The 24594-nt window shown below is 42.7% G+C and overlaps 1 protein-coding gene across 2 annotated transcripts in view; it reads left to right on the top strand.

Moving 5' to 3' along the window:
• Nucleotides 1–24594, top strand: part of LIN7A (lin-7 homolog A, crumbs cell polarity complex component) — a 68286-nt gene that overhangs the window by 18190 nt on the left and 25502 nt on the right. Inside the window, exons 1-2 of one of the 2 annotated variants that reach the window (XM_034772156.1) lie at nt 6842–6973; nt 8303–8421. Coding sequence is in view for 1 of the 2 variants with exons in the window: in XM_034772147.1 (XP_034628038.1) it covers nt 8303–8421 (119 nt within the window). In the remaining variant the exon portion in view is untranslated. Of the gene's footprint in view, nt 1–6841; nt 6974–8302; nt 8422–24594 lie in introns of those variants that run through there. The other variant, XM_034772147.1, reaches the window with a different exon arrangement.

Raw genomic sequence — 24594 nt, 5'->3', positions numbered from 1 at the left:
CCCTCCCCGCCGCTCTTCCGATCTTTGCGGTAGGCCCTCGGCGTAAGCTCTCCCCGCCTTCCCGCCGCCTGCCTTCCCCCCTCAGACCCTCCACCCCCCCCCCCCGCTGCCCCCTGAGAGGCCCCGGGACTCCCATGCCACATCCAACCCCCCCCGCTCCCTGACTGCCCCCTCCACAGAGCCCCCCAACCCTAACCAACCCCCCCTCCGGGATCCCACCCCCTATCCAACCTACCCTGTCCCCTGACTGCCCCCACCCCTTATCCAACCCCCCTGCCCCAGACCTCTTACCATGAGATGAGACTCCTAGCCTCCCCGCGGAGCCAAACGCTGCCCCACAGGAGCGCGCAGCCCCAGCCCCCAGAGCGCTGCACGCGTGGCAGCATGGCTCCAGGGGAGGGGGGAGCGTGTCTGACTCCCTGTGGAGCCCCGGCCCCCAGAGCGCTGCGCGTGCGGCGGCATGGCTCCAGGGGAGGGGGGAGCATGTCTGACTCCCTGCGGAGCCCCAGCCCCCAGAGCGTTGCACACGCAGTGGCATGGCTCCAGGGGAGGGAGGGGGAGGCTTGCTGCGCTCCGGCCCAGGAGTGTGGACCCCGCGGCTTGCCGCGCTGAGGAGTGGAGCCATTTGCCCACCCCTGCATTAGGGTGTGCCTGGGCACACCCCGTGCACACGCCTATGGATGATACCCAAAATGTCACACCCACCCACAGGGTTCAGGGTTGCTCTACTCACCTAGCAGTGCCACACTGTCTACACTGCTGTTTATACCCATACTAGTGGAGCATGCAGTGTATGTACTCTATGCGCTGCCAAAAGGAGTGTGCAGTGTAGATGTACCTTTAATTTTTAAAAGTGATGTCCTACCTGCTAATAATGAAGTTCTTGTCACATGTGAGTATTGTCAAATATGGTGGGGCCAGTGGCCATTTACCTAGACCACTTGAAAAAGATATGCATGAATAGCTGTAGCAATATTCAGTTGTTGGAATGTAAAAGTGCTCTTGCATTAGACCTGTAATGATTACCAGATCATTTATTTAAACCAAAGTAATACAACATTAACATTGGTTTTAACTATAATTATTTTGAGTAGACTTCAAAGATATATGTATATATTATAGATGCAGTATAAAAATGTACCATAAAGGCCTGGATAACATTACTGGATTTTAACTGATTAAATTGTTGCTCCCTGCACACCATTATGCCCAATTTACGACAGTGAGGTATACCTCTAAGATGAGTAGTTAGCATGAAATTTTGTACAATTTAAAAACAAAAATGGCACAAAAAGACTCCTCACTTTCTCCATTCTTCTAAACTCTCCATTTTAATCAGTAAATTAAAGAGAATTACTGGAACAGGAGAGAACACTATTCTGTGAGTAAGTAAGGAACTACACACAAGAATGAAAGCAAATTGGGCTGTCTGGTGTATGACATCATAGAAGGAAGTGTAATGGAATACAAAGTAGCAAATGACAGCAGGATTCTACTAATACCAAGGATTTTCAGAAGTAAACACTGAAATTCATCCAAAACTGAATATTACAGAAATAACTACACTTAATTAGAAGAGTAGGAGATCAAGATGAACTGTGAAGTTATACAAGGATTTATTTGATTGAAACTCTTCACCTTCTGCCTAGATAAAATCTTTAGACACACTTGAATGAGGGAGAGTGACATGCCCAAGTCTCCTCAGATTTTCAAACAACGTATTAGCTGAAACTCTCCCATTTACACTGCCCTGGGTGTATTTCTACTCTGCCTTGGTGAGCTTTTTAAATAACTGTTTTTTGAAATGTCAGAGACAAACTGTGTATTCTTACTATTAATTGCAGTGACATCCCAAATGGCACTTTGTGTTTATTTTATATATTTCTTCTTTCTGATAAATAATACAGTTTCACCTCCAATGAACTTTTTCATACCTAAAGTGAGCGTGGCAGTAGAAAGACAATGTGTCTCAGAAAGGTGGGGAGTCTACTATCCAAAACCTTGTTAGTCTACAAGAAATTTTTATATTTCCTTATTGCGAGCAGTCCAGCAAGATGATTCCAGACCAGCTGGTGAAAAAAAAAAAAACATATATTGCCTATATAAGCAATTACTGCTTGAACCAAAACTAACTTCACAGAACACTGTCATTACTAGTCAAAAAGAGTCTTATGCCAATGGGCAAAAATTGTTCAGGGGGCTGCAGGTTATAACTGTGCGATCTCCAGATAAGCACAGGATTGGAAGACTATACATTAATTAATGTAGTACAGCTCTTACCTCCAGTGTATATATCTTGCATTCCAAAAGTTACTGAAATTTTGTATCACTAAACACTGACAGTTACAGTCACTCGAACACAAAATGATTCAGAATGCTAAAATCAAGTATCCTGGCATTTCTATGAATTGCTGAATTTCCTGGATCTCCTGAGTTAGAATTAAGACAAACCTTGCCAAATTCTGCCATCAGTTACAGCTATTATATATACTCCAATGAAAGCTAGAATTTACCTTACAAACTGCTAACAGAACTGTGACATGTCTATCAGTGTTGGAGTATCTAGGATCCTTATTTCTCATAGCATCTGGGTTTGGTTGTTGTTTTGGGGCTAAAGTGATCTGAAATGCAAAATACTGGAAATAATATTTATGTTTAAAATAGTCAACAGATTAATTTCAGGCAGATCTATCTAAATTGTGTTTAATGACATTAGTTTTGAATAAAGAGACAGCAGGGAAGAATGATATATAATTATACCATTTGAAAGAAGTGAGACTAAACATAGGGACCGAAGGACAGTGATAAACAAGCAAAATGACCTGCCTTTACAACTGTATTATGCTACATGGTTATGTCTGCATAATTCTACTTCATTTAATACTGCATGGTAATGTTCCAGTTTTTAATCACAGTATGAAATCATACTAGCTCCATGTTCTAGTGATTTCTCTCTCTTTCTTTATGTCTGTACAGTAACATTATAATAGCCTGCTTATGGTCCCCAGGAATGCAAACGAAACTGCGTTCAAATGAAAAAATATAAAAATATAAAAATATTACATTAGATGAGAATTTTTCTGAAAATAATGTTCCTTTTCAATGCACACTGTTGATATAATGTTCCATCTGCAGCCACCTCACCATTATCTGTGTTTCACTGATAATGTGACCCACCATGCTGAAACATTATTTCCTCAAGTGCTGCATGTGAGTTCAATGATGAGAAGAGAGGAGAAGTGAACAGAATGTTAAATAGAATGGGGGGAGAGTAGAGATCATTGCTTAAATAGAAGAGAGAAGTATAAAGAGGTGTTGGTAAAAATAAAAATGTAAGATGAGCATTAGGTCCAAAAGGGAAAGAATAAACAGATGTTCCTTTTATGGTATGTTCAACATAAAATATCAAGTAATCATTCATCCCCAGTCTTCAAACAAAACTCCCATTGATCTCAATGGAAGATCAGTGAGTGGAATGAAGACAAATTCATGCTGATTTGATTGAAATCTAAGTTTCTATCAAATGGAATTGTGATCAAAGGGATTATTATTGGAAGGCTTTTGTTTAAAAAAATAATCTGGTTCCCTGGCTGATGAAAGGGATGAATTAGAAATAGTAAAGAGAGAAGACTGAGTTTAATTTCCTTTATTATAGAATATAAATGTAGCTTTAAACTGATTTAAAAATAGTTTCACAATTTCAATGGATTTTTAATTAATTAATTTACACTTTCTACAAATATGTGAAAAAATATGATGAGAACACTTCATTGCCCATTCTTCATAACAAACAGACCTAATTCCTTAGAATAATTACACAGCAAAAGGAAGATTTGGTCAAGAAAAGAACCCCAAAGGGAAATTCTGACCCTATTGAAAACAAGAGGCGTGTTCCCATTAAGTTCAATAGGGGCAAGATTTCACCCCACATGTTAACTTCTCACAACTAACTTTGAAATCTTCATAGCTGCCAGTCACATCACTTCTTCCTCACTCCTTGGAACTATTATTCACATTTTAACTCTGCCCTCAAGCAGTTATTCCATGTTGGGTGAAATTCTCCCTGTCCAGAGGGCCAGCACAAAGCCTATGCTCCACTTGAGCCCTTATGCAGGGATGAACTTCATGCTTGTTGAACCTGCCTTAGAGCGGGTGTTTATCCAAGCCTCACCTCAACAGGCGTATCACTGGAAAGCTGTACAATGTTTCAAACCCTCATGAGGTAATGTTTTACCTTCATGCCTATATTTTATAGTGTGTGTTGAATCTTGTTTTGTCTTATGAAACAAGAATAACGCTCATGACAAAGGTGTCTGCTTGTAACAAACAGATATGGCCATGAGCACATTCCTCATTTTCACTTTGGGATTTAATCCTCCTCCAAGCTATTTATTGCTTCATATATTCTTCTGTCATGAAAATTATCCCTAAAGTCACTACCAAATGGAGTCAGAGCACTAGGCCCAGCAGTGATAAGGGAAGGGACGCAGCACATTGTTAAGAAATATGATCGAGAGATAATACATCTCCAAGCAACAGCTTGGATCACTACATCTATTTTACAGCATTGGATGAATTTGGGAACATGGAAAGTTATATAATTTTTTTTAAAAATGTCTTTGTAATAGGGACCTTGATAGTCTCTCATTATATTTTCTAAGCACTGGAATTTCCTTATGTTACTTGCAAATGGAAACTCCCAGTGCTATATTACTTGCTCGTGTCAGAAACAATAAATTAAATGGTATCATTTATTTACTTGCTACTAGTCTTGGGAAATCTTCCAACTCCTGGGGCCAAAGGGTAAATAATTTACTGTTTTCAGCATCCCAAAACCCCAGACAGTCATGCTTCAATTTTTACTATAGCTTACAACAGCATCTAAGACTTTGAGTTTCATCTTTGGAAATAAGTATACATATGTATTTCTCAGACTTTTATTTTAGAAAAACAAATAGTGTGCAATAAAGCTTATATAGTTAAAAATTGCATTTGCTCAACTAGTGAACATCTTGAGTTTTAAAGTATGAGAAATAAAATATTGAAATAAAGTATATGTGTTATCAGCAGAAAGGTTTACTTTGGGTTTCAGTGGCAGGGTTTACAGTTCTGAGAAATTGCTAGGGAGGAAGTATCCTGCCTTCATGATCACTGATCAGCGATGGACAATTTTGTCCTGATAAAGTAATGCTTAGAACTTAATATCCTTGATAGAGATGATTATATGCGTGAGGGTCTGTGAAGATCACTCTCAACTTGTTCTCTGCAGCTTAGATTAGTGTCTGGGGCTCTATTCTCTCACCGCAGAGCCTGTGTAACTCCCAGCAAAGTCAATACCTTGTAAGCAATATTCCTAGCCTATCTCACAGTGGGAGAATAAAGCCCTAGCTCTCCTGCTCCTGCAGCTGAATTACATTTCTTAATAAAGCTTATACTGTCTTTCTAATTTGCATCTGGATTCTTTATTACTACAAACACAACTCCCCACATGGTGAAGGTCTGACTCAAGAAAACCAGGTATAGTGGCTATGGTTTGATAACCCCCACAGGAGCACCATCTACATACACATTCTGTATTATACTCCCCTAGTAAAGCATGGAGAAAGTAAAGTACTCATGACTTTTGTTATGGTAAGCAAGATAATGAAAAGTAATACCTCCCACAATTTGCATAATGGAGTCCTGGCCCGTGACTGGGATTCCTAGGTACTACGATAATACAAATAATAGGCAGCATATCATCAACTGGTAAAGTTAATACTGTTGGTAGTTTTCGTTATTTAGTTTAAGAACACTCACAAGCTTTGCTTTATTAGCATTTTCATGGGGTGCTGCCTGAATTTGTGTTTATTCATGGGCAACTTCTCTATCAGAAAGTGGGAGATGCCCACTTCAGCAAATGACAACTTGACACTCAGTTTTGCCTAGGAATTCACGCACTCACCTCCTGTTGATTTCACATCAGAGAGCATGAATTTGTCATTTGTACTACCATGTTCCTCTCTTTGCAATATATTGCAATACTAAATGCAAGCTTGTCCTACTTCTAAATGCAATTAATCATACTGTGAATGATCCAGGCACCAATTCAGGAATTCACTTAAGCACATGCTTATCTTTAAGTATATACTTAAAACCAATTGATTTCAATAGGAAAATGACATGCCTAGAGCTAATTAAGCTTTGCTTTAGGAATAGGGTTACTTTACCGAATCAGGGTGCCAAAAGAACATTGATGTCAGTGGGAGTCAGGACCATAGTGAACGTGGGGAGAAGCAGAGAATCCACAGAACTAGAGGTAGAACAGCTAAGTGGGAATAAAATAGGGGGGGCAGGGGATCAGCCAGCAACTGCACTGCGCTTCTGCTCAGTATATTTTGGGAGGAAGACTAGGAAGGAAGCTCTAAACTGCGCTAATCAGGGTAAAAAAAAAAACACACAAAACAACCCCCCCTTGTAATTTAGAGCAGCTGAAGGGCTTTTCTAAGCTCTGGCAACTACAGAGGTCCAATCAGAACTGCTATGCCAGCAAAGAGTATTGGGCAATTCTAAGATGCAGCCCTTCATCTGCTTTGTACTGTCTGCATAGAGCAGAGCAGCTGAAGCTGGGGCCAAGGACTAAGGAGTGGAAGTCTAAAAATTAACTAACTGCGAACCTCTCAGTTTGAATGGGAAATGTCAGAATTATGAATCTGGTAAAGAGCCATTTTTGGAGGTATTTCATTGTGAGAAAGATAGTTTTGTTCTTTGTATTTTTAACTATTATTATGAATATTAAAAAATATACTTTAAACCACTCATCTGAAGACATCCTTTCCCCATTTCTAAATAGCTTCTCATGTCTGTGCCAGATAGGACATCTGCTCAGAAGAGCTAAACTGCAAGACGAGGATTCTAAGAATTGTTTCAATTAGTGTAATCTCCCAGTCACAAACACTACAATCTTTATCATGGGGAAGGAGGGTTATTTAAGGTAATTTCCATTCATTATAAAGATTTTATTTTTAAACGCAACTAAATCACATTTAAAATGCCTCAAATATTTTGCATGCATGTAGCATTGTATATTCCCTTAGTCACTATATGACTACACTATGATATTTTTAGTATTTTGTTATAATTGGCTAGTGATGGCACGGGTAGAAATTAAAATAAGTCTACATTAGAGGCAATGGGAATGACCAGACAATCAAGACAACATTAAAATGTTGCCAGGCTTCATCTACTTTAGCAAATTTTGTGGCTGTAATTCACCTCCAGTGCAGCTCCTGCAGCAGAAGTTGTAACATAGGCTTCCATGACATGGTAGTAAAAATGTCTGAGCCCTACCTATGCTACAGCTTTCACTGGTTAGAATCCATCCCTTACAGCTGCTTGTTTCAGTTAATTCTTGCAAAGAAATGTATTTTAACTAAGTGGACTGACTCAGCTCCCTCCCTTGATCATTGGATAGCCTCCATCAAGTAATACATGGAACAAATCACTATCTATCATGCTTATACGGCCCCCATCACCACATTATTTGAACATCTCACAATCTTGAATATATTTATCCTCACAACATCCTTGTGAGGTAGGGAAGTGCTTTTATCCCAATTTTACAGATGAGGAACCAAGGCAGAGATACTGAGTGACTTTCCCACAGTCATCCAGGAAGTACATGGCAGAGCAGGGAATTGAACTTGGCTCTTCAGAGCCCTGGGCCAGTGCTCTAATCACTAGAGAAGCCTTCTTCTAGCAACAGGCAAAACAATTCTTGAAGAAAATATTAGTATATATTTCCAGGTTTGTACAAAGAAAAGATTAAATTCTTTCCTTATCCATTATCATACCAGATGGACTTATATAAGGACTAATTTTAACTCGGTCTTTGAAAGCATGCCCCATACCTCTTTGGTCCTGTTCTCTTTAATGCAGAAGGAAGCAGTTATACATTTCTGTTTTAAACATACCACTGTATATTATCTGCTTACACTGGTATCTGTTTTTAGAAAAGAGTACTTTTAATTGATAAATACGCATGTAATGTCAGTACTGAAGGATTCAGATTTCTGAACAGCAGTGCCTACACATATATTAGTTTAAGGTAATGTATACATTTCAAGTGGTTTACCTGCAGAAATGAACTTTATCTTGTCTGCTAAAGAGTTATAAACACAAAAACAAATCAATTAAGCATTGATAAAGTTGATTGTGCATTGAAAATATTGATCATCGCTATACCACTTATTTGGAATATTAATCATTCTTACATGTCAAATCTCTGCTTTTCTGAACTTTATTCCTATTTTTACCCATTCAGATGTTGCAAGAGCAATTGAATTACTGGAGAAACTACAAGAGTCCGGAGAAGTACCAGTACACAAACTACAATCCCTAAAGAAAGTACTGCAGAGTGAGTTTTGTACAGCTATCAGAGAGGTACGGAAATGAAAGTCATTTCTTAGCATAGCCTTATTCCTGTCAGTGTTGAAGGAGCAGGAGTGCATTGTCCACCACAGCAAAGGATATGTGATTTGAAGTCATGATGCAGAGACAAAGTGGGGAAAATCCAAAATCCACTGATGTTAAGGGGACCTCTTCAGGGGACCTCAGTGTGCATTGGATCAGGCCAGTACAGAGAAGTGAGGTCTTGCTGTATGTGTGAAAAAAGTTGTAGCCACTTGCCAGTGCTGAGGACTGGGAACATTACCTTGCCATCTGTGCGAAAAGGCCCTCCTTGCATTCTCCAGCAGTCAGTGATAAATTATGGCTGCCTCCCACACAGGTACACAGAGGGAGAATGAGATCCTCGTGCTCTCATCTCTCCTGGCCCTCCAACATATCCACACAGGATGTCTCTAAAGCAGTAAAATATGTTCTGGGCTCACAGTAGTGAGACAATAGTTAAGGCTGCTTCTGATTTTTTGTTTTACAGAGTTGGTTCCTTTCTGGAACCCTCTTTTGTAAGCATACCATGGGGAATGTGAACCAAATTTCACATATGTAAATGATAATGCTTTATCTTTCACTTTACAATTTCTTGGACAGAAGATACAAATGAAGCTAATCAGTCCAATAGGATTCCTAAATGTTTAGGATTATTTCCCTGCTAAACTAAACATTATTTGTATGCCAGACTGAAGTGATTGGAAACATTCTTATGGAGACAACAGTTTACAGCTTGCAACCTGCAAGCCTCTCGGTTCTCCTTTGTGCTTATCTATTTAATGCCTAACACTAATCCTCCTTCAGTGACATCAATGGGAGTTCTATCGTTTACTTCAATGATAGCAGGATTGCACTCTTTGGTATTGAGGCAGCAGAAGTGCATTGATTGTGATTTTTTTTTCCATGAATGGCTGGAAGGAAGAGAAAAGGGAAGGTACATTAGTTTATCGGCAATGTGCAACACACCTTTATTTTACTGAATATGTTCTGCATTGCGAGAAACAGAGAGAGGTTTCCACTTAAATAGCCCACAGTTTTAAAGACTTTATAGGGCAATACTGTTCCAAGACCATAAATAATGGCACTCTCTATTCTAAGATGCTAATATCCTGGCTAGTCTTTTCATTTAACTAGCTAAATGTTTCCTTCATTGACAGCAGGAATCACAGAACGTTTTTTTTTTATATATGTAGCACAGCTTGGCACTCAAGTTATAAAGGGGAGCTTTGCTATCTCTATAATATCACCATTGAAATCCTAACACATTTATATTCATCAGCAGAAAATATTCTCAACAGCAGCAAACATGTAGCTTTTTGAAGAGGTTTGGAGCATAGGAAGCTAGGAAATGGCCTAGACTGTAATGCAGTTCAGTGAACTAAAAATATCTAAGTAGAATTTGACAGGATCATCTATAAGGCATAGTAAGTGCTTTTATGGGCTATTGTGTAAAACCATCCTGTACTAAACTGATTTTTCTTTTATTGTTTTACACGAGTAAGTAAATAATTTTCACTTTAGGATATTTATAATTATTTATTTACACAACAGTTGACTGACTCCAAATGAGTGGTCAGGTCAATTGTGCCAACTGTCATAAATGACATTTATTTTCTCTCTCTCTTTTTTAAATATCACTGGGGAAAAAAAGGAAATTCAATTTAAAAAAAGCATTTTTATTCATGTCAGTCCTGACTTTCTAGTGAAAACTTTCAACTATATTAAATTAACACAAATCTATTCATCTGTTATAGCTGAAGGTGGTAGCTCACCCAATAAATAAAGTTGTGCGACATATCTTATTATAAGACCCTGTTTTAGTTGCTTATACTGTGCCAAATTAACTGTTCGGGCTAAAATTTTCCATTCTGGGTGTCTGTGACAGGCTGAAGGTTTTCAGAAAGTTTCTGTGAAAATGTTTCCACAATTTCTGAGAATTATATTAGGGGAAAATATGTTGTTTTGCTCATGTTAAAAAATTCTTGCAACTATTTTGTTGAGAAACTCTAGCATGTTCATGCATTGGAGCAATGGCTTGAAATTTAGCAGGAGGAGTTGCCTTTTTTTGTCAGGGATGTGCCTTTTCCTGTTTCCATGAAAAAAAAAAAATCCCAAATTTGGCCACTTTACAAGCCCTTGAAAAATCTCAGTTAACACAATGCTCAACAGAGACTTGTTAGAGTTTGACAGCTAAATTCCCTGAATCATTCCATCTGCATGCTCGAGGGTGGGACGCCAGAGGCAAGGCAGGACTTTCCCTGCAGTTGCTCCTCCTGGTTGCTGGGGGCAGCTGTGGACCCAGGCACAGAGGAGTGAGTCAGTCTCTCTTGTGCTCTTAATTTTTCCCCTGTTACTTGACATCAAAGCAGTGTGGAGGAGGCAGTAAATCCAAGTATTAAGAAGTTGTGAACTGCCAGAGTTAAGGTTCCCTGTGAAATTTTATTTGGGCCTCCGGTTGCATATGCATTATGATATAGTCTTTGCGCAATCACATTTTTAATAGGAACCCAGTGCACAGGCTGGACCTGCTCTGAGGATGAATCACGGATGTGTAGTGAAGGAGACTGTTGTCCATAAGACCCCCTACCTCATTTGTTGCCAAAGTTGGTAGGTGTATACCTGTTGTGATTACTGGGAGACAGTGGGCCTAAGCCTGCCCAAACCTAGAGGCCCTCCCCCTCAGCTGAAGGGAAGGGGCAATTGAACCCAAGCCTCAGTAAATACTGGTGACAACAAATGCAAAAACAGTGATGGGAATGAAGTCAAAGAGAAACAACAAAGGGAACTGGCAGGGAGACTGAGCACGCAATGGGGTCACACAGGGTGGGCAGCCTCATGAACTGGCCAAACACTGCAGGGTCCACCAGTCCCTCCGACCATAGGCCAGGTCTCAGATTCTGATGGTGCAAGCCAGGATCAACCTCCGGTGCACAAAGGGGGACTCCACTACCTATGTGCCTAGATAGGGGTTATATAGCAGGAGGAGATCCTTCCCCTCGGAGGCTGCTATAGACCTGGTTGCTGAAGCTATTGTCCAAGTCCTGAGGAGGTTCTTGTAAAAATGACCAGGGAGGAGGATAAAAATATTGCTCAGGCATGCAGGAGTGAAATCAGGAAGGCCAAATCACACTTGGAGTTGCAGCTAGCAAGAGATGTTAAGAGGAACAAGAAGGGTTTCTTTGGGAATGTTAGCAATAAGAAGAAAGTCAAGGGAAGTGTGGGCCCCTTACTGAATGAGGGAGGCAACTTAGTGACAGAGGATGTGGAAAAAGCTAGTGTACTCAATGCTTTTTTTGCCTCTGTCTTCACAAAGAAGATCAGCTCCCAGACTGCTGCATCGGGCAGCACAGTCTGGGGAGGAGGTGACCAGCCCTTTGTGGAGAAAGAAGTGGTTCGGGACTATTTAGAAAAACTCGATGAGCACAAGTCCATGGGGCCGGATGCACTGCATCCAAGGGTGCTAAAGGAGTTGACGGATGAGATTGCAGAGCCTTTGGCCATTATCTTTGAAAACTCATGGCGATCGGGGGAGGTTCCGGATGACTGGAAAAAGGCTGAAGTAGTCCCCATCTCTAAAAAAAGGGAAGGAGGAGGATTCGGGGAACTACAGGCCAGTCAGCCTCACCTCAGTCCCTGGAAAAATCATGGAGCAGGTCCTCAAGGAATCAATTCTGAAGCACTTAGAGGAGAGGAAAGTGATCAGGAACAGTCAGCATGGATTCACCAAGGGCAAGTCATCCCTGACTAACCTAATTGCCTTCTATGAGGAGATAACTGGGTCTGTGGATGAGGGGAAAGCAATGGATGTGTTATTCCTTGACTTTAGCAAAACTTTTGATATGGTCTCCCACAGTGTTCTTGCCAGCAAGTTAAAGAAGTATGGGCTGGATGAATGGACTATAAGGTGGATAGAAAGCTGGCTAGATCGTCGAGCTCAATGGGTAGTGATCAATGGCTCCATGTCTAGTTGGCAGCCGGTATCAAGCGGAGTGCCCCAAGGGTCAGTCCTGGGGCTGGTTTTGTTCAATATTTTCAATAATGTTCTGGAGGATGGCGTGGACTGCACTCCCAGCAAGTTTGCAGATGACACTAAATTGAGAGGAATGGTAGATACGCTGGAGGGTAGGGATAGGATACAGAGGGACCTAGACAAATTAGAGGATTGGGCCAAAAGAAACCTGATGAGGTTCATCAAGGACAAGTGCAGAGTCCTGCACTTAGGACGGAAGAATCCCATTCACTGTTACAGACTAGGGACCGAATGGCTAGGAAGCAGTTCTGCAGTGGACGAGAAGCTGGATATGAGTCAACAGTGTGCCCTTGTTGCCAAGAAGGCTAACGGCATTTGTGGCTGTATAAGTAGGGGCATTGCCACAGACCCAGTTATCTCCTCATTCCCCTTTATTCGACATTGGTGAGGCTTCATCTGGAGTACTGTGTCCAGTTTTGGGCCCCACACAACAAGAAGGATGTGGAAAAATTGGAAAGAGTCCAGCGGAGGGCAGTAAAAATGATTAGGGGGCTGGAGCACATGACTTATGAGGAGAGCCTGAGGGAACTGGGATTGTTTAGTCTGCAGAAGAGAAGAATGAGGGGGGATTTGATAGCTCCTTCAACTACCTGAAAGGGGGTTCCAAAGAGGATGGATCTAGACTGTTCTCAGTGGTACCAGATGACAGAACAAGGAGTAATGGTCTCAAATTGCAGTGGGGGAGGTTTAGGTTGGATATTAGGAAAAACTTTTTCACTAGGAGGGTGGTGAAGCACTGGAATGGGTTACCTAGGGAGGTGGTGAAATCTCCTTCCTTAGAGGTTTTTAAGGTCAGGCTTGACAAAGCCCTGGCTGGGATGATTTAGTTGGGAATTGGTCCTGCTTTGAGCAGGGGGTTGGACTAGATGACCTCCTGAGGTTCCTTCCAATCTGATATTCAATGATTCTATGAAAAGACTGGTAACTCTCAGGAAAGACCTCTCAGCTGGAGATAAGAACGGTCATTTGTATCGTGGCCCTCAGGTGGTGGAGGAAGGCACTTGCCAGCAAACTCTGTGCTGGGCTACGTGCACTATAAAGGAGTCTGCAGGGCCTGAAGGCAGAAGGTATGGACCTGAATACAGATGCACCAGGCACTGTCTGCCCTCCCACAGGGGGAGGCTCAGGATACCTGCAGAGACCCAGTGCAGCCCCAGCCAGAAAAAAATCCATCATGTATCTTAGTGAAGGAAGTTCCACTTTGGGGTTGAGGTTGGAGAAGAAAACATTTCTCTGGAAAGCAGATCTTGAAAAACAGTGGCCAATTGAAATTGCTCAGGGGTTGGGATACTAAAACATGTGCCAGGGAAATGGATTATTGGGAAGAATGCAGGTTAGGTGGTCAAAGATGTGTGATAAATCCAATTTGTAAAATGCATAAATGCATGATAGATGAAATATGGCTTATCCCATCTATAATTAACTATACATGCAGCAGATTAATGTATAATGGAATTACCCTTTAGGGCATTAAATGTTAGGCTAGATGATGATATAACAATATGAAATCCAATATGTAGCAACCAATTAAAATGGCTGTAACACATTGTATTAATGGAACCCCCAAACTGGCAAAAAAAATTAGTCTTTGTTAGGGACGATCATTTTCTTTTAAAAGGGACCCTGATTGTAGTTAATAATTATGAATTTGATTTAAATCACCGGGTTTTATAAGATGCTTGTAAGATGCCATGTCAAGAATTGGTAATTAATGTAAAAAGAGCTAACAGAAAATAATTAACTAGCGTGCTCACTTAGCTGAATATTAGTATGACTTGGAGGTATTTGTCGCAAATTGGCAAGACATTTTTATTGGCCCTGGAAATAATGAATGGCTATTTGAAATATATAATTATGTTATAATTCCTTTTGAAAATGGAAGCGTCAATTTTCAGTCCATTGGCATGGTATATGGTTTCCACAACTAAGCTCCCTTAGGCCTACCATGAAGTCTAGAACATAATTTTTTATAATGGCCAGACAAACCCATTTTGGCCTAATCATATTAAAAATCCCATGTAAGAGTTAGAATAATAGAATCATAGACTTTAAGGTCAGAAGGGACCATTATGATCATCTAGTCTGACCTCCTGCCAAGCAGGCCACAGAATCTCACCCACCCACTCCTGTATCAAACCTGTGTCTGAGCCATTGAAGTCCTCAAATCATGGTTTAAAGACTTCAAGGTGCAGAGAATCTTCCAGCAAGTGACCCGTGCCCCACACTGCAGAGGAAGGCGAAAAGCCCCCAGGGCTTAACACAGTTCAAGTTCTCTAGATACAGGGAAAGGTAAAGGGTTACTACCTTGTTGCCTGAAAAAAGCTAGGTTCTTCTCCAGTCCCGCCCATCATACAACAACCCAATTCTTAAGGCATGCATCTTTCCTATTATTACTTTAAATCAAGTATAGGTGAGGTGTTAGACTGCAAGGCTGAATGACATAGTTCATCTGCTGAAAAGATGAACTCAGATACAAAAATATAAGACAATGTAAATTTATGGTTTGATTATAATTAGGGTAAGGCAAAATAAAGAAATGAAATTATGTAGAATTGTAAATGAAATTAACTCCTAGTCTGGCTATTAGAGCAAGGCAAAATATTTCAGTTGACATTTCTTTCCTATTGGAAAATGCAGGTTTGGGTCAACTGAAATATTTTGTGAAGTTGTGTCAAATTTGCCAAATTGTTTCAGTAAACTGAAAAAAAAAATTAAGAGTTTTGTTTTGACATTTTTAAACACCTGTAGGTTAAACAACTATATTTATTAAGATATCAGTGCCTCACTACCACCGTACCAAATAACTAAATATATAATAATAAAATTCAGCACCACTGGGACTAGTTTTCTCTGTGAATGTTATTTAAAATAAAATTTGATTGGTAATGTCCTATATCAGTGAAATGGATAATTTATTACATAAATTAATCTCATGTACAATAGGATTGGAAAGGCTAAGTAAAATCTGTCTAGTTTATAAACCAGGGAAGCTAAAATATGCATTGTCTTATTGCTTTATTATTGTAACATTTCTACCCAAATATCTGGTCATCATCTGATGCTATTTTTGCAAGACTGTCAACAGTTTTTAAAAGGGAGAAGCAGACATGGTTTAAGGAAAGTCACTCTATAGCTGCTGAGTACTTTGTATGGGATTATCTGGTGGAACAGTATTTGTTTTGAGGAAGGGTCAATATAAAGACTTTATTGATTTAAAATACGCTTTTTATCTTTGGATTAGAGTACTTTCTGGAGAAAGCTTAATAAAACTAGTGAAGCGAGATCCTGGCTAAGTTGAAGTCAGTGGCAAAACTCCCATTGACTTTAATGGGCCAGGATTTCGACCCTAGTGCTTTTGAAATACTTTTGGTTATATTATATTGAAACTGGGGTTCATTACCAGGACGTTAGGTTAGAATTCAGTGAGAAACATTTATCCCCACCTTTAAAAGTTTTTTTTTTTTTTTTTTTACAAGCCCATATTCTATCACTATTCTTGGATATGGTACGTGTGAGTGATTTTGCTTTATTAATAATGGATGATAATTTCCATGCCTCAGTGATTTTAAGCACTAGAATCCCACACTGCTACATGTGGATATATTATTTTCTCCAGCTGGCTTACAGTGCCCTAATAAAATGTTACTTTCACACTTCATATGTTTTCGCAAACATTAGGGAGAAACACTAAGGTTGGGTGGGTAGTATAAGTTGGGTGCAGTGATATTGAGCAACGAAGAATTACCTGACAGCAGGGATCTGGCTAGATTCCTTCAACTATTCACCTTAGATCTAGCATTCAGGGTTTGTCATTCTAACATTTGGGATTTCTTCTTAAAAAGCTATACACAGTGCAATGTTTTTGGGGTGTTAGTTAGACTCAGCTCACACTCCCTCCACCTTAATTTTTTTTATAAGTTCTTTATTTAGAAATTTAAAGTGTGGTTACAAAAAAAAAAAAAAAAAAAAAAAAAGGGATTCTGCAGGCCAAATTCTACAGTCTGTAACAGCTGAGCAACCCCAGTGTTCAGATTCTGCTCTCCATTACACTGGTGTAACTGCCTTTTTGTCCCCCAATCACCGAAGGCAGAATTTTAGTTAATCTTGTAGCTGGTAGCTGAGCAGAAATAGAATCCTGTTCTCTCTATGTAACCCTACAGAGCCAACATGTGTACAAACGTACTCAAATAAAGCCACTAAAATATTACTTTGAATACACACAGGGAGAAGACCCATGGATGAAGATGATAGAATTTTCAGGATAGAACTGTCCTTTAACTTCAATATGAAACCCCAAATTTAAGATCCAGTTCTGCTCTTTTTACCTTTTGAAATTAAAGTTCTACACTACTCAACATGAGTAAAAGTGGAAGAATTGGACCTTTAGCAAGTTAACTGGTGGCCAAGGATAGAGTTACCATACGTCCGGGTTTCCCCGGACATGTCCGGCTTTTGGGTCTTTAAATAGCCGTCCGGGGGGGGAATTTGTAAAAAGCTAAAAATGTCCGGGATTTCCCCCGGACGGCTATTTAAAGATGCAAAAGCGGCTGACAGGGCAGCCGCACTGGCAGAAAGCGGTACTGGGAGCAGCATGGAGCGGCCGCGAGAGGTGGGTGCGGGCGGCCCGGCTTCCCCTGCCTGGGGCTCCCCCTCTGCAGCGCTGCCCGCCACGGGGCTGGGGCTCTCCTGGGGCTCTGCCCTGCACATGCCCAGCACCCCCGGGGCTGCTCCTGCCTCCCCGGGCTGGCCCCAGATCCCCTCCCCCGGGGGGCTGGGGTCCTGTTGCGGCTTGCACCCCTCTGCCTCCTTCACGGGGCAGGCAGTCCCGGGGGGTTGAGGCCATGCCACCCCTTCCCCAGCTTTCCCCTCCAGCAGCCCCCGCACCGCCCTGCCGGGCCTGTTCAGTCCTCGGCCCCACCGGGTCCTGCCCTGCCTCAAGCAACCCCCCACTACCATGCGGCAGCCCGGCCCGGCCGGGGGAGCCGCAGCAAAGCCTCGCCAGGAGCTGGTGCAGGAGACGAGCCTGGCTCCAGCCCAGGTTCCGGCATCAGGCTGCAGCCAGGAGCTGAACCACCCCCCGCCGGCTCGGCTCAGCCCAGCCCCACTCTTAAAGGGACAGGGACCCTACCGCGGCTTGGCCCGGCCTGGGGCACGTGGGAGTGTCACCTCACCCCCTGCCTGGGGGGCCCGGCGAGGGGGGTGTTCGGCACCATAGCAGCGCAGAGGGGAGGCCAGCGATGCACCTTACTCTCTCCTGCACTGCCAACCACGGTCTTGCCTCCTTTCCCCAGCTCTGTGAGGCACTGTACATCTCAGAGCAGCAAATGGTAGCAGATTCTGCTGTCTCCAAGCAGAGTCTAGCCCTGAGCGTTTATTTCCGCAGCAGTGAGTTTTCGGTTTGGTGCATTCACTCCTGATCTCCCTGGTAAAGTGTAACAAAAGCCCTTGGCATTCATTTTCTCAGTGTTTCTGGGAATACCCTTTTCAGTTTCACAGACTGATCTGGGATCTTTCTTTTGCTGTTTCCGGAGAGACCTGTTGACAGCAGGGAGATATGTCCCTGAGTAGAGGGCAGGAAGCAAATTTGACTAGACCAGTTGTGACTTCCTTTTTATTTGTTACTATAAAATGTATTACACACAAATAGATTGCTAATGAACTTCCACCTTTGGGTTTCTGGAAAACAACTCACTCTAATATTTGGAAGATGCAGGGACCTTTGGTCTTAAAAAATGAAACATCAGACTCATTAATTTGGGGGAAGTGCAGTGGTCCATTTATGAAATTTCTTAAAAACATGATTAAAAAAATTCTTCTGAGACTGTATTTTAATGCTGTAGAAATAGAAAGTAAAACAAAGACATTCTTGATCCAGGTCAATTAGAGCGGTGGTTGTCAATGTTTCCAGACTACTGTACCTCCTTCAGGAGGCTGATTTGTCTTGAGTACCCCTCACTTAAAAACTACTTGCTTACAAAATCAGACATAAAAATACAAGTATCACAGCATTACTGAAAAATTGCTTATTTTCTCATTTTTACCATATAAATTATCAAATAAATCATGACTCCCAGATTGAGAAACACGTATAGTATATAGAGCAGTATAAACAAGTCACTGTCTACGATGATGGTTTCATATGCTTCGATAATTAGTTTGGCAAGGCTTTCTATATCAAAGTTACACACATTTTTACACAATATCAGGCAAAACAGTTTGGATCTCTCACTATTCATGTCTCTGTACTAATTGTGCTCTGCATCATTTCACAAAAAAGTTATTTAACTGAGCTTGAAATTTGTCATTATACTGAGATTTCTAAAAATACCCTTCTAGAAAAACTTCCATTTGGCTTCCCAGTAAAGAAAAGGACTTTATATAGCTTGTTTGTTTGAACTTCGAGGCCCATACAGTCCCTGAAATGACACTGCCTTGGTTAGTGTTGTGCCCCATTTCTCACAGTACTCGTGATGGGGTTGGATTGTCACAGCCCAGCTCAGCCACACAAGGGAGTAAATATTATCTTTTCCAAGTAGACCCCGCTGATATGGGGATGCCCCTTTAAAGGAAGGCCCCGGGACAGTTATGGACAGGGGAGTCCCTCCAGTGGAGAGAGAGGTGAGTGTCAGAGGTAGGGTTACCATATGACCGGATTTTCCCAGACATGTCCTGCTTTTTGGTCCTCAAATCCCTGTCCGGGAGGAATTTCCAAAAAGCCGAACATGTCCGGGAAAATAGGGAGGCATGGTAAGGGGACCGCCTCCTCCCCGGGCTCCAACTTTCCCGGCTCCCGCTGCTCTCCACCGCGGCGGGGGCCGAAGCAACTGCCCCAGCGCAGCAGCAGCCAAGGGGCGGGAGGGAGGAGGGGGAATGTGGGGTGCTCAGGGGAGGGGGCGGAGTTGGGGTGGGGGCAGGGAAGGGGAAGGGGCGGAGTTGGGGCGGGGTCCCGTGGAGTGTCCTCTTTTTGCACTATTGAAATATGGTAACCCTAGCCAAGGAGGCTACTCATCTGAATAAGGCAAACAAGATTTATCATTTAAATTACAGGTTATATAAAATATACCAAGTAAAACTATAGATTAAAAATAGTCTCAGAACACATTCTTGTTAATTTAGCAGGAACAGTCTTACAGCACTGAATATGGAATTGTCCCAGATATGCAGCTGTGCAGAACATAATCGTATGCAGTGTTGTTGTAGCCGTGTTGGTCCCAGGATATTAGAGAGGCAAGGTGGGGTGAGGTGATATCTATTATTGGACCAACTTTTGCTGGTGAGAGAGACAAGCTTTCGAGCTTACACAGAGCTCTTACTGAAGAAGAGCTCTGTGTAAGTGCAGAAGCTTGTCTCTCACCAGCATAAGTTGGTCCAATAAAAGATATTAACTTATCCACCTTGTCCCCCAGAACATAATTGACTTTTAAATCTTGTATAAACAAGGTTTTAAATCTCTTAAAGAAATCTCTATGATTGCAAAATTCTTTGTGAAGTTGTGTTCTTGGCAGTTCATATTATAATTTCAGTTCATATGTTTAACAGGTAAAGAGAGGGCAAATGTGATAGTTTAAAACTAGTAATGTAGGTTTCATTCCAAACTAACAAATCTTGGAAACAGTTTAAAGCTTGACTTTGGGCCAAGTTCAATGAGATTTTTTGTCATGCTTACAGGGCCGGCTCTGGCTTTTTTGCCACCCCAAGCAAAAAAAAAAAAAAAAAAAAAAAAACAGGGCGGCCAAAACGGAAAAAAAAAAAAAAACAAAACCTGCGGCCCAGCCGGAGGGTCAAAAAAGGAAAAAAAAAAAAAAAAAAAAAACCTGCGGGGCGGCCGGAGCCAGGGTGCAGGAGGACTCCCTGCGCTGCAGACGTGCCCCGGCTAGCGGGGGGGAGGGAGAAGGAGTGAGGGGAGAGAGAGAAGGGGAGCGGCCAGGGCTTCAGTGGGCCGCTCACGACGCGGCCTCTACCGCTGCACCCCCTGCCGGGAGGGGTCCACACCACTCTGGTCAGCAGGGAGGGAAGGACGCGGGCTGCTCTGCCGGGTTTGCTACAGACCTGGCACCGGCTGGGGCAGACGGAGCGTGCAGCCTGCTCCCAGCAGGGCGCTCCCCTCCTCCGCGCCATCGCCCCCTACCGGGCAGCTGGATCAGCTAACCCAAAAAAAAAAAAAAAAAACACACAAAAAAACAAAAACAAAAAAAGCGTCCGTGCCACCCTAGGATTGGGCGGAATGCTGCCCCGTAGAATCTGCCGCCCCAAGTACGAGCTTGCTCGGCTGGTACCTGGAGCCGGCCCTGCATGCTTACACTAGAGCTACATTTGCACCTTTGTGTTAAAATTGCTTTTATTGGATGTTAAATCTGCAGTTTCAACCTTTGGTTTTGAAATATTGAGTCAGATCCTGGCCACATTCTCAGTTAAACTCGTACAGTTCTCCTGATTTCTGTGAAGTTGCACCAATTTAAAAAGGTATGATCCTGTTCCCATTGGAGTCCATGATAACAACCCACTGGACTTCAGTGGGTTCAGGATCAGGCCTCTAGCGAGAGCAGAATTTTGCCCCTTTTAACACCTCTAACTTTTTATGGTTGTATCTCATAATAATAATAGCTATAAAGGGTGAAACTCAGAGTTGTCTGACCTTATTTATGTATATAGTTCTGTGAGGAGCATGATACTTGTAGACATGAGATGTTTGGTGTTAAGATTTTCAATAAAATACTGTGCAGAAATAAGTGATAAAATAGTAATAATTCTACCAAGACATTGTATTTGTCCCTCTGGGGAAAGGGCGTTATTTAATTTTGTTCAGCGGTGACTTCTGAATGATTAAGGATTAGTGTTATGAGGCTCTACTGCAGGGGCGGGCAAACTTTTTGGCTTGAAGGCTGCATCAGGTTTTGGAAATTGAATAGAGGGCCGGTTAGGGGACGCTGTGTCTCCCCAAACAGCCAGGCGTGGCCTGGCCCCTGGCCCCTATCCCCCCCTGCTTCTCATCCCCAGGACTCCTGCCTCATCCAACCCCCCCGTTCCCTGATGCCCGCCCCCCCGCTCCCTGTCCCCTGACTGCCCCTGGAACCCACACCCCGACTGCTCCCACCACTCCATCCAAACCCCCCTCCTTCCTGACTGCCCCCGGGACCCCTGCACCCATTCAAACCCCCCCCATTCCCCGCCCTCAGACCACCCTGACCCCTATCCACACCCCTGCCCCCTGACCACCACCCCGAACTCCCCTGCCCTCTATCCAACCCCCCCTGCTCCCTGACTGCCCCCGGCCACCCCATCCAACTCCCCCTCCTTCCTGACTGCCCCCTGGGATCCCCGCCCCCATTCAACCTCCCTGTTCCCTGCCCTCTGACCGCCCCGACCCCTATCCACACCCCAAACTCCCCTGTCCTCTATCCAGCCCCCCCACTCCCTGCCACCTTACCGCGCTGCCTGGAGCACTGGTGGCTGGCGGCATTACAGCCGCGCCACCCGGCTGGAGCCAGCCATACCACAGCGCAGCACAGAGCACCAGGTCAGGCTGGGCTTTGCAGCTGCGCTGCCCAGCCGCCCTGAGCATTGACCGGCAGCACAGTGCACTGAGGCTGTGGGGGAGGGGGAACAGCAGGGGAGGGGCCGGAGGCTAGCCTCCCGGGACAGGAGCTCAGGAGCTGGGCAGGAGGGTCCCGCGGGCCGTAGTTTGCCCACCTCTGCTCTACTGTGAGTTTTATCCTCCCTCTTTTGGTTAAAAGGGTTATATCTGTGATGAGGATTTTGGAGTATTTGTCAGGGGCAGGTTTAGAAATTAGGACAGGGAATGACTGATCAAATCTCACTAAACAACCTGCCTCTTTCCCCATTCCTACCATAGAGTATAAAGTATTTAGAAAGTTCAGAAACTAGAATAACCTGGAGTTTAAATAAGCAGAGATCATGTTTTTGTATAAGTTCACCTGGTTAGATGCATTCCATTTTGTGTAGTTACCAGGAACTTTAACCAGAAATTACACCAAATGACAAATAATGTACTGCTGTGAAGGAAAGAGTACTTTCATGTCACCATCTTACTAACATAAGTGACGTATCCTTACTTTGTTTCCTGAAAGCACTGAATTGCCTGAATGAACTTTTGGAATGATTACCTTATCACTAGGCAGATGGCCCTCATTAATGGCAATTATATATGAATATACCATGCAGACCAAGCACTGTCTGAGAGGAGACATTATTAAGCCTCTATGCAATTACAAGATCCCTATGACTTCACTAGAGGAGATTTAAAGCAGCTGCTGTTGTCACTTTTTTTAAAAGCAGCTAAATACATTGATATCACTGATGTAATACTCCAGAATCTAGGGCCATATCAAACCATTGATCTTTACTGAGTACTCCCCATTGGCTTCAATGGAGAGTTCTGATTGAAACCAATGAGAAGTACTGATTAAAGATCAATTGTTGGGGATGGCTGCTGGCTATATAACTGCTTGCATTTATGCTTGGCTTGCTTAGCTGTGCCCCAGGGGAAAAAAAAACCAATATTCTAAAAAAGCCTGCAAACACCCAACAGTAAAATAATGCTGTATTTGTCTCATGTCAGTGTTTGGCTAGGTTGCTGCTGCATAATTGTTAGAATTCTAATAAACTGTCCTAATTTGATTTAGCTAATTCTGCAGAGCTTGCTGCAGTTACTTATTTCATGGAAGATTGTTCTAATACAACATTGGATATGCAAATCAGCAACCTATTTGCTTTCCCTACATTATAATTTTTGTTTAGCATCGCAGTATCATATTTGATTATATAAAACTCTGGAGGATAACAATAGCCTTTACTGCAGTTCATCTCAAGCCTGCTTCTTCATTATCAGAGAAATCTGCAGCCAGGTGAACTGATGAGAAAAATATTTATTCTGGCAGTCCACTGGAGTGGACCAGTGCAGTTGGTCCTGCCTTGTTACAGCCCCCAATGGTTCCCTACTCCCATCCACCAAAGTCTTTTAGGAAATTCTTGAGAAGTGTCTTTCAATCTATACTTCTGGGTTACTCCCTCAGAGGGGGGGGAAGCTTGTCTAATTCTAAGTCTACCTCTATGAACCCCATGTTATCTGTTTGCCTCCCAAGGGTCTAAAAATAGAAACAAATAGTCTCACTCTCTCACTTCCATTCCAGCCAGGTAGAAGAAACACTTGGAATGCACTCAGATAATAGGATGATGTGCTCAGCTTTCGCCAGCTGCTGATTTTTGGCGAGGCACTGAGAAAGCGGTTTATGTTTGGTGTAGAGCTGCTGTGGTCTGCAGCCCATACCGACTCACTGATAAAGTGAAGGGAGTGTGCGTTATTGAAGGCTCAGATACTTCTCCAAACCAGAATAGGCAATGAGTTGAGAGATGGGGTTACTAAATTATGGTCTGTGGATTATAAGTGGTCTGCTGGGAGCTGGTTGCTCATTTCCAGCTGCTATAAATTGCCGTAAAAGCCTCTAAAAGACACACCGAGGCCAGTTTTTTCAAAAAAGGCCACTGATTTTGGGTGTCCAAACTTGAGACATCTTGAGCCTTTTCTATAGAGGTGCTGAGCAGCAACAGCTCCCATTTATTTCAAATGGAATGGGGAGTGCTCTGTGCTTCTGAAACAAGGACATACACCAAATGACCTAATAGGTATTTTCAGTGTCTAATTTCTATTAATCTTATTAGAATGTAAATTAAGTTCAGTTGACTAATCTGGCTTTTTCAGTAAGAAATCACATTGCAGGAGGGAAGGGAGGGCGTGCAGAGATATCATGCCCGAGCAGCAGCACCAGGAGCATTCTGTCTGACTCATCCAATACATGTCAGAGCACACACTGTGGAAGACATGACAGCATGCATGCTACGTGCATCTGTTATGCTCTCTTGGCCAACAGAGAAGGGAGTGAGACCATGGCCCCAGTTCATCCTATGCCCTGGGGGGTCATTCACTGTGACTTTCAGCACAGGACAGTCAAGCACCAAGACTGCATCCAGTCCTTGCACAAAAGCCCAGAAAGAGGGTGTAAGACTCTCCTTGTCCCTTCCTTCCCACGTTTACCAGCATGCAGAAAACCTAGTCCCAAAACTAGAGCAAGATGCTAATCCAACCAATTCTGTTTGTTACAGCTGCCAGTTTTACA

This window comes from Trachemys scripta, chromosome 1, assembly GCF_013100865.1.
Source record: "Trachemys scripta elegans isolate TJP31775 chromosome 1, CAS_Tse_1.0, whole genome shotgun sequence".
In the NCBI taxonomy this organism is placed as follows: Eukaryota; Metazoa; Chordata; order Testudines; family Emydidae; genus Trachemys; species Trachemys scripta.
The sequence above is the reverse complement of the archived record's forward strand: the minus strand, read 5'-3'. Positions and strand labels throughout refer to the sequence as shown.